General features: G+C 38.0%; 1 protein-coding gene across 1 annotated transcript; it reads left to right on the top strand.

Annotated features, from left to right (window-relative positions):
• Positions 1 to 1460: 1460 nt before the first annotated feature.
• On the top strand, positions 1461 to 9256 carry AREG (amphiregulin; the record flags this gene model as incomplete). The annotated part of the gene is made up of 5 exons (XM_084233729.1): positions 1461 to 1521; positions 2634 to 2882; positions 6071 to 6272; positions 6960 to 7115; positions 9064 to 9256. 5 exons carry the CDS (start codon positions 1461 to 1463, stop codon positions 9155 to 9157), a joined length of 762 nt encoding a protein of 253 aa, XP_084089855.1. The 3' UTR covers positions 9158 to 9256.
• Positions 9257 to 10993: the final 1737 nt, after the last annotated feature.

Here is a 10993-nt window from a genome sequence, read left to right as displayed (position 1 = left end):
GAGTGTATGCTATTTAGTCTACCAGCCACTTTATACCATTGAGTAGTAAGTAGTTTTTAAAGTTTCTCAGTATTAGGAGAGAAGCACTGTGATCCACATTCCCAAAAAAGGCAGTTTTACTGGAACAATCAGGGAAGAGATATTTATCTTTAGGGACGAGGTAACATTTAAAGAGAGAGAACAATGCTTTTTTTTTTTCTTCCTCAAGTCAAGAGAAAGCTGGTTCTGGAGTTGTCTCTACATCAAAGTCAAATTAAGCAGTTCCTCCCTCCCTCTTCAATTCCCATACTTGTCAAGATTAACTGCTAGATTCTAAATGGGTCCTCATAGGTGTCCCTTTTATCTAGGGATTTGAGAAAAACAGGTGTGAGCACCACCCCTCATCCAAATGCCTATAAACTATCAATAGAGATTATTCCCTTAGGCTATGTATTGTTCTATCCAGCAAGTCTCTTTTCAAAGAACCCTTTAGCTTAAATTCCTTAATCAGGGTGAAAAGAGAGATTTAGGGCCAGATGAACGCAAATCCCTTTGGCTTCTGCCTTGACCAGCTGTGAAAAGTTCTTGCTTTCTGAAAATGCCTTTGTCCTCTTTGTAAAATAGGGAAAATGATACTGACCCAGCACGGTTATTGAGAGAGATGAAGTCGGTAATATTTTAAGTGTGTAGCTCAGCAGTAATAAAAGACCTATAAATACTAATTTTGATGAGGGCCTTGGGTCACATAAAGAATTAGGGAGTAAGGTGGTTTGCAATTCTGATCACTGCACAGAAGTCCTGGTAAAGGGCCCTTGTTGAGATATGAGCCTATCATAAATAAAACAACACCTCCAGTCATTCTATGAACTTCATTTATCCTTGTCAATGATATCAGTCACTCTTAATCCTAAAGTACTTTTACATCTTAATAGGGAACTTATATAATTAACCCCTGCCTGTTGCATTACGGTCAACCAAAGACTGTACAGAGATTTTTCACATAGATTGAAACACTATCACTATCAAATCCAACAAAGTCCACTTCTGCTCTCTAATGCCGCTGAGTATCTTTTCTGCTTGCAACTAGGGGTTGGATTTCCATTTCCTCCCTCGGCTCTCTCCGCTCAAGGGAGGTGGGGCGCCTGCCTTCCCCGTGCGGTTTTGGGGTAGTAACCCTGGGGCGCCCCACCCACGGCCGCGGCCGTGACGTCACGGGCCATGCCTGGGTCTCCGCCCGGCCTATAAAGCGGCAGGTGCGCGCCGCGCCTCGGGAATGTTCTCACACCTTGTGCCTGCGCCCCAGTAGGAGCCCGGAGATCCCGAGGCTAGCTTCCCGCGCTGCCTTCAGCGCCGGAGCCCGGCCGGGCCTGAGAGCGCAGCCACATACTCGCTCTGGTCCCCCCTCTTCCATCACCTCCTCCAGCAAGCAGCTCCCGGCCGAGTTGCCCCAGAGACCGCGACGCCGCCGCTCCGAGGGACCAATGAGAGCCCCGCTGCTGCCGCCGGCGCCCGTGGTGCTGTCGCTCTTGATCATCGGCTCAGGTGAGGACCTCGCAGCTCTGGGCGGCCCAGCGGCCAGAAGCTGCCGCTTCTTGAATTTTGCTGTTGTTTCTCAAAAAAAAAAAAAAAAAAAAAAAAAAAAAAGGAAAGAAAAGAAAGCAAGCGCCCTATGGCACCTCCAGCTTTGTCCCTTTTGAGATCCTTGAGATGCTCCCTCCCTTAGGTTACTCCCTTGGAAGTAGAAAAAAGCAGGCTGGTCTGAAAGTGCAGGTGCTGGAGAAAATAATGTACTTTGACCAACTGTAGCTGAAGGAGACTTTAAAGATCTTGTGAGCTTTAAACTCTTTGTTTTAAAAGAGGACGAAGTGTTCCAGAGAAGTAAAGTGATTTCTGCAGAGTAGAGGAGTTAAGTGCTGGAGCTGGAGCCAGGAGTGCAGCCCCTGCCTAAATTCTTCACCTCCTCTGTCCAGTGATTTTATCTTTACTGTCCTAGAGGGACTCAATCGGTCCCACAGGGACGTTAACACCGTTTAACTGAGACCTGAAAGATAAAGCCGAGACTTGAGACTCTGGGTCCCTAATCCCACCTAGTACCCAACTTCTCCTCTACCTAACAATAATGATGAAACTATAAAACAGTGAAAATGTGTCAATATTACAATAAGAATGATTACCCACTACCATTAAATTGCTTTTCACATTTTATATACATACTCTTTTTAAAATGTGAGCAGTTGTAAAGGAAGTGATGTTTATGTTTAGAATCTGTATTAAATCGGGACAGGTAGCATTCCAGCAGACACAAGTCATTTTGGATGAGAATATTTGGATGATGGGAACATTTAGGCTTTACCTCTTATGTAATTCTCTTAGATTAATTTGCTTGTTGAGCAGTATTTTTTGGTGTGGAAATGAATGTAGACTATCTGTGGAAAAGAAATCCTTGATGAAAGAAACTCTGTAATTGGAACAGCTGAGTTTGCTTGTTGGCAAAATGTGAAGTTGCTTTCATAAGTGACTCAATCACAAACAATAGCACATGTGCAATAACTGCTTTGGTATCAGAAGACAAACATTTCTCCTGAATACAGCTGACTATTGAGACAGGCACTCTGTATTACCTTCTCTTTTCTTGTCTTTTCTTTCTCCCATAGCCCATTATGCTGCTGGATTGGAGGTCAATGACACCTCTTCTGAGAAAGGGGAACCATTTTCTGGAGATCACAGTGCTGATGGATTTGAGGTTACATCAAGAAGTGAGATGTCCTCAGGAGGCAAAATTTCCACTGTGAGTGAAATGCCTTCTGGTAGCGAACAGTCCTCAGGCATCGACTATGACTATTCAGAAGAGTATGATAACGAACCACAAATATCTGGCTATATTGTAGATGATTCAATCAGAGGTGAGTAGAGGATAAGGTGAACAGGTAGCCTATGAGATGTGTTTGTATGAACAGAGTTGCTTCAAAAGAAAGCCTCTCCCAGGCCTTCTGGTGGCTTTCTGTGTGTATTTCTGTTGTATACCTGCGAAGTAAGCTACAAACTGACTATATGTGAGCGCATGTTGTATGTCTAGAGCTCTAATAAAAGGTTTTTATTTTAAAGATTTATTTATGTATGCATACAAGAACTGGGGTACAGACCAGAGGTGTGGGGAGTGAGAGGATTCACCAGAGACAGAGTGGGGAGCAGAACAGGTGGATTGACTGAAATACACTGTTGAGGAGAGCAGAGGGCGAGAGAGGAGAGGTCTGCTGTGCCATGTGGGTCACCTCTCTGGCCTGGGATCAAGCTGGAGTAGTTGCTGATAGCTTCATAGTGCTGAGTCTTAACCCCTTGCACCACCAGGGAGGCCCCTCTAATAAAAATTTTATGTCTGTGGGCCTCCCCAGTGGTGCAGCGGTTGAGCGCTGGGTTGTGAAGCTGCCCATAGCCTCTGCAGCACTGGTTCGATCCCCAGCTACCGGTGAGGGTCCCACATGGCGTGCAGACCTCTCCTGCCGCCCACTGCTCCCCTCAGCAGTGTACTTCGTCAGTCTGCCTCTTCTGCTCCCCGCTCTGGCTCTGGTGAATCCTCTCACCCTCCCGCGCTTCTGACTGTACCGGGTGCTTGTATAAATAAATAAATAAATCTTAAAAAAAAAAAATTATGTCTGTTAAGCCTTATCTCCATAACAGCTTTATTAAGTAGGAAATGTCATTTTGTAGGCGTGATAACTGAATCTCAAAAGTTTAAATGTCCTACCCTAGGTTCTACAGTCAGCTAGCACTTGAACCAGAATGAAAATTCTAATCTGATTGGTTCTAGCCACTATTCCTTTACCAGCTGTGCCACATGACCCCATTCTTGGAACAGACTAGCTGCATTTTTTTTTTAAACTCACATGTCATAACTTTATTTTTTTTAAGATTGATTTATTTATTATTTATACAAGCACTGGGTACAGTCAGAAGCGGGAGGGTGAGAGAATTCACCAGAGCCAGAGCAGGGAGCAGAGCAGGCAGAAGGACCGAGATACACTGCTGAGGGGAGCAGCGGGCTGCAGGAGAGGTCTGCACACCATGTGGGACCCTCCTTCAGTGGCCGGGGAGCAGCTGGGGAGCGAACCGGCGCTGCAGAGGCTGCTTGCAGCCTCGCAACCCAACGCTCAACCGCTGCGCCACCGGGGAGGCCCCAGACTAGCTGCATTTTAACATAAATAAAGGGATGGAGGAAAGTAATAGGAAAGGGGCACCTGAGCTTTAGCCTTTAAGTACTAGGTGTTGAAAAGCTACTACTACTACTACTATACTAACAATAATAATTAATACCACCCTCTGGAAAGAATAAAGAATAAATATGTAAGAATTTTATATTACTAAAGTTATTACTTAGCCCCAAATCCCATTTGTCAGTTAAATATTAGTGATCATACTTTCTACTGTTAATCTGATCTTTAAAAAAAAAAAAAGAGCATTTGCTTAAAATGAAGGAACCAAAGTATTGTTCGCCACTCTTATAAAACTTTGGAATTCGAAGTCAGAAGAGCCTTCAGTTAATCAGCTTTAATCCAGAAGCATCCACATGGAAGAAGACCCAGCACACAGCCACCCTCTTTTGACCCTAGTTTCCCTATCAGTGTGGCTCCCGGAGATGGTGAAGGGAGAGCAGGTGATTCCAGAGACAGTGTCACTGGCCTGAGTGGCAGGTGGGAAGAACTTTAGTGAACATTGTTTCCCTTCCTTGCACATTTGTACTTTTCTGTAAGTTTAAGAAAGCATCTATTTATAATTCTCATTTTTGGAAGATGTTTTAAGTTAACATTTCAAAATGTCAGTACTCAAAATTTCAGTGTATTATAAAATAATGAAATGTTAATTCTGTTACAGCATGTCATCACTGTACTATTTACATTTGTCTAAAATTTTTGACCAATCTGATAAAGTGCCATAATAATCATTTTAAATGTTTCTGTTAGAGACTTACTCTAAATTATGCTGTTCTCTTATCATCAGAGGAAATTTTCACTATAAAAATTGCATAGCTACCTATTAAACATTGCTCCCAATTTAACTATTGTTGATGCTGTTTTAATAATCTGCTACAATTTTCATAATATTTATTTTTTTTCTTTATCAGAGTGTCCTGTCTTTGATATCCTCACTCTGTTTCTAATGGTTTCTCTTAAATGGCTGCTTGGACCATTATGACTAATGTTATTATGGCATTATGGTATTTTCCCCTTTTCACTGGACTCTGTTTGCTAAATTCTTGTGCAAATAAACCTATTCAGAGAGTCATATAATAAAATACACAGCTCTAAACATGGAAAATCCTTCTCTCAACCTTTAGCATGTGAGTAAACTATATCTTGCATAACTAAAACACCTAACAAATATTCCTGTGGATATGAAGCATTAAGGTGAATCAAGTATGAATATTTCTGGATTCCTATTTTTTTTTAATTGACCACAGAAATGAGTACCCTAGAATGTGTCAGTAATTTATAGCCTGTTGAATCTGGAAGTTGAAGAAAATTGGTGTAATGCACAGTTTTCTATACCCTCAAGTATAATACCCACTAATTACCAATTATGATAGTGAGGCTAAAGTCAATTTGAGTAAATAAAATCAACAAATATGCCAGATTTTCACATAAATCAGTGGCATTAACTTTTCCAAGAGAATATTGCAGTGGGAAAACAATAGGCTTTAATGTACTACCCCAACCATTTCCTGTCTGTCTGTTGTAATTAACTTATCTTCAATCAATTTCAAATTCTTCATCTATCTTGTGAATAGCAATATATTCAACATCAGGTCCTTGGTATATGTTAGAAATTCAAGAAATATTTAAAATAGTTCATGGATTTCCATAGCCACATAGTTACTATCAATAATACAAACAGTGATACCAGGAAGTTCAAAACACAAATAAACTAATAACACAGGGATTCAGAATTTTAAGTGTCCAAAATACAGATATTTGTTTTGCCCAGTTACTATGGATGAAATTATATATGAAATGAGACAATATGGCTGTGATTTCACTGTCTGAACTTTTTTCTCTCACATCGCTGGTATAAATAAATCTAAGCTTGTTTTCTTCAGTTGAACAGGTAATTAAGCCCAAGAAAAACAAAGCGGAAAGTAAAAAGACTTCAGATAAAACCAAAAGAAAGAAAAAGGGAGGCAAAGATGGAAAAAATAAAAGAAACAGAAAGAAGAAAAATCCATGTGATGCAGAATTTCAAAATTTCTGCATTCATGGAGAATGTAAATATATACAGCACCTGGAAGCAGTAACATGCATGTAAGTTCTTTTACATTATATAGAATTCTGGCTTGTGAACAGCATACCTGAAAGTCTTAGCCTTAGAGAACCATTAATTTTTTCAAGGTCTAAACAAATGATTGGCAAACTTTTTCTCAAAGGACCAGGTAATAAATATTTTAGGCTTTGTAGGTTAAGATTATGTATGTATTTGTAAATAGTTCAATTTAGCCTCGTAATAATATAAAAAGTTCTTAGCCTCCAAAAACTTGGCAAATGGTCAGATTGGACCCATAGGCCATAGTTTGCTAATTCCTAGCACAAACTATTTTATAATATATATTTTATAAAACCTCTTTTAAAAAAATCTAAATTCCACATACTGTTATTTCAGTCTCCTTCCTTTCAATTCTGTAGCATATTCAGCAATAGTGGACTGTAGCCACTACATTGTAAGTCACTGAACTCAGCAGTTGGTCATAAAAGGAGAACACAAAATGAAAAGGTGTGTCTTCTTGGAATATCACACCTGAACTAACCTCGACTTGTTCTTATATGCTAATAGATTTATGGCTCAAATCATTCTGTGTCTCATGATTTTGAAATAAGATTATATGCATGACTATTTATTTAGTGTTACAATTAATGGCTATTTTTGACCTGGAAAGTAAGAACCATATGGACTGTTTTCAATGATTGTAATTTTAAAATGTGGGTTGCTTACAGATGTCATCAGGATTACTTTGGAGAACGGTGTGGGGAAAAGTCCATGAAAACTCACAGCATGATTGACAGTGATTTGTCAAAAATTGCTTTGGCAGCCATAGCTGCCTTTGTGTCAGCTGTGAGCTTCACAGCTATTGCTGTTGTTATTACAATCCTGTAAGTATGGCATAACTTAGAAATTCCTAATGAAATTATGCTAGGCTTCATTTATCAATATGTGTATCACAATGTACTCTGTCATATTTCAGATGAATTATTCTATTGGTGGTATGTGATCTTTATACTTTACTGACAAAGAACATAAACTATGATCAAAATGAAGAAGACTTTGTCTACATTTAAACAATACTTAAAGCCCTTTTTCAGAAAATCTAGAAATTTTTTAAACTTAAAAATTGAAGTTTTTTCATGTTAAATGAAACCATACGATATTCATGGTTACTTCCAAATCTTAGAACGCTGGTACTAATGTTATGCAAGTTTCCCAGAAGCTAATTAAGCCTGATTCATAGGAGGTTGCCAAAGATACATTTTGTTGCTAAAAATCAAAAAGAGCTTCAAATAAGTAGTCAAGAAAAGATCCTATTAGAATGCAAAATTCTGAGTGATGAATTTCATAGCACTATTTTGATTGACTTAGAGCTAATGCCAATTTTGTTATATCAAGTACAATATGGGAACTCAATTATTAAAAGACAAAACACACACATTTCCTCTATATGGCTTGGTGTAGGAAGCAGGGACAATTCTGTTACTGTTTGACTCCAGCAGTATCTGACCTGTGTTCACAATAACACATGTCTGTGTGATCACATAATTCATTGCATGACCAATGAATGTTAGAACTAGACTGTTCCAGGTAGTAGACACTGTGGGTATGTTAAAATGTCATTGTCTGTCAAACAGAAGTCAGTGAGTGAAGGAAGTTGGGGGAGGACATGAATGGCTCTGTAATGACTCATGAGCTACTAGAGCTTGGGAAAAGCAATAGACTCATTATTCTAATTTTAGGTCTTGGTAAATGACTTTAACAACTGGATTGAATATATGATCTACCACTCCTGCCATTTAGGAAACAAGGGGTTATCTACTGCCATTGTTTACTATTATTTTAAATGCAGATCAGATAAAATGACACATAAAAATCTGTTTTATAATACAATAAAGTTTGATGTGTGATTTAAATTTGTTTTGCACATCATGGAAGTTATTTTGGTCTGCTCATACTTCAAGCCAGGTAGGCAAAAGTATTTAGGAAAGAGACTCTCAGATAAACTATTATTATTTTGACATAGAAAGATAAAAGAAAAAAAATGCCAGTTAGGGAAGATGTTTTGAAATAATTGCTTCAATTGTAATGATTTAAGTTGAAACATTTAGAATTTCTTTGTAAATGTATGGAAAAACTGTTGTACTCTTATGAACAAAGTAGCAACATTTCTCCCATATTCACCTCGCATTTTTAAACACATTACAAATGGCTAGACTAAGCCACCGCTGTGCTGTTTTTTATATCAAATTTTTCCCAAACACCACAACATTTTTTGATTTTAATAATGTTTAGGATGGATTAAAGACCTGCTAAAATAGAACTGCTTTTACAGCACCAAGAAATGTTTATACCGTTGAGGTTTTTAATAGAAAGTAGCAGTAAATAAAACAAGGAACCATTTATTATATTTAGAAATAAATAAGACTCAACTAGTTTTGTAAGCTTGTTTAGAACTTCAATCTTTTAAATTGGTTTGTCTGAGCATAAATCTAACCAAACCTTTGGTTAGCGTATGCTAACATCTTCCTTTAATTGTGCATGGCAACTATGCTAAGTATTAGGGCAAAAATATACATGTGATGTGTTCCTGATTTCTGAAGATTTGCATCTCAAAGCACATCTATTTAATGTCAGCATATAAAGTCAAACAAGAGCATCCCATTTACAAAAATATTGGGAATATGTTATACCTGATTTTAGGTTTTGGTTAATGTATAGTGCTTAATGGCTTGTAAGGACTCATGGAAAGGAATTCCCTGTACTGCTGAAAAGCTCTGTCAACATACAGATAAACAAAACTTTTATGACCATTGAATGTTTCGTTCTTTGAAGGCTTCGAAAACAATACTTCAGGGAATATGAAGGAGAAGCTGAAGAACGAAAGAAACTTCGGCAAGAAAATGGAAATGCACATGTCATAGCATAACTCCAGAGATTATTACTACAGGTTTGCATTTAAAAAAATATCTTTAGGTCATAGACCATAACTTTGAGAAATAGAACGTTATCAAGAAAAATGAGTAAAATGTTCTTAATTGTGGAACCACTGTGTACAGGGCTGCATTAAAGTGTTATTATTTAGCATGAGATAAATTCAATATTGAGAATGTACTATGCGCATAGTCATTATAATCGTACAGATATAAAGTTGAGCGAGACATAGATCCTGTTCTCAAAGAATTCAGTGTTTAATGATAAAGAAAAATGTGTAAGGAACCAGAATATTAGAGAAAGTAAAATAGATGTCATCATTAAAGAACCCTATGGGATATGGGTGAGTTTTCAATGAAGGATAGAAAGTGGGTGCTTGTTGGATGAAAGTCTCTATTTACCATGTAGTGTTGGAAGTGAATTCAGAGGACTGGTAAGATTGCTAGAAAGGAAGATTTTCACAGCAAGATAGATGAGGTAATTTTAGAAACTTGTGGAAAAGGTCCTAGTTCAAATGAGCACCACGTGGTGGGAGAGAAAGCAGAAATGCTGAGTTGAGCTCATATTGTGGAGAGCCAGAATCTAGTGCTTGGTACTGCAGAGGTGAGGTTGTGGAGGCAGCAAGTTGAATATTCTTCTGAAAAGTGAAGTAGAAATGGGAGAAAGGGTACAAATTTAACAGCTTGTCAGGGTATATAGTTTTTATTTTTGATTTTTTGGTAAGATGGAAAACAGCATTTTGGGAAGAAGGTAGGAGGTATAGAAAAGAGGGTATTTCATTGATCACTAATGTGAACAGCCAATAAAGCAAACTTCCAGAGCAAGAGGGAGGCGAGGAGATCAAAAGTACTCTTAACGTAGATCAGAGGAACTGCATTTCTTCGGCTATCATTAAGTCATTGATTTTCTGCCTTTAATGGGTTTCAGAAGTACTTGAGATGCTTTTAAAAATGCTTATTTCTAAGGGAAACTAAAAAAAAGGATAAGAAAAAAAACAAAACATGCAGGCAAATGATAGATCTGTGGCATACAACAAGGGTGGGGGGAGGTGGAGGGGGTCACAACAAGGGAGAGAAGAGCACAAGGAACTATGGTTATGGATTATGGTTGCCCTGGTGGTGGGAGAATTATGAAGGCTACATCTGAGGGGAGAAATCAAATATGGTACAAAAACGAACAATGATATAAAAAAAATAAATTAATAAAAAACATGCCTATCTCTAAACCAAGCCCTAAAACTATGAAGTCACTATCTCATTTTTAATTAACACTCTATTGGAACCACTACATCAAGCATGGTTAAATGCAGATGTATTCTGAGCCTATTACAGAATGAGCTCAATAACTCAAAAATGGATAATGATTCATGTCAATGGTATATTCAGTACATCAAAGTTCATTAATGTATTGATATAATATGCTGAAGCTAAGATCACCAACATGAATGAGGGTGAAGTTTTTATTGTTTAGTGCAATTGAGAGTTCTCAAAGTAGGTCCCAGAATGATTTTAGGAAAAGGAATATGCTATGCTGGCATATAGTGGCTGCCTATTAACTGGTAGCTACTATTATTATGTCCTCGGTACTAATTATCCTAAATTAACTGTATATCATAAATACACTGAGCCACTTAATCTTTGTTTTTAATTATGTCCACTGCATAGATTTGGTTAGGAAAATTATTTCTCATGACTGTTGCTTTTTTATTAAGTAGAATTTTATGAAGTAGGTGTGAGCATATGTAGTCTTCTCCCTCAGTAGGTATATAACCAAAGCTGGCGAGAAAGAATCAAATCAAAGTAATATTTTGTCTCTGAAAACCTTTTAGCAT

Source organism: Talpa europaea (assembly GCF_964194135.1).
Source record: "Talpa europaea genome assembly, chromosome: 5".
NCBI lineage: Eukaryota > Metazoa > Chordata > Mammalia > Eulipotyphla > Talpidae > Talpa > Talpa europaea.
The sequence above is the reverse complement of the archived record's forward strand: the minus strand, read 5'-3'. Positions and strand labels throughout refer to the sequence as shown.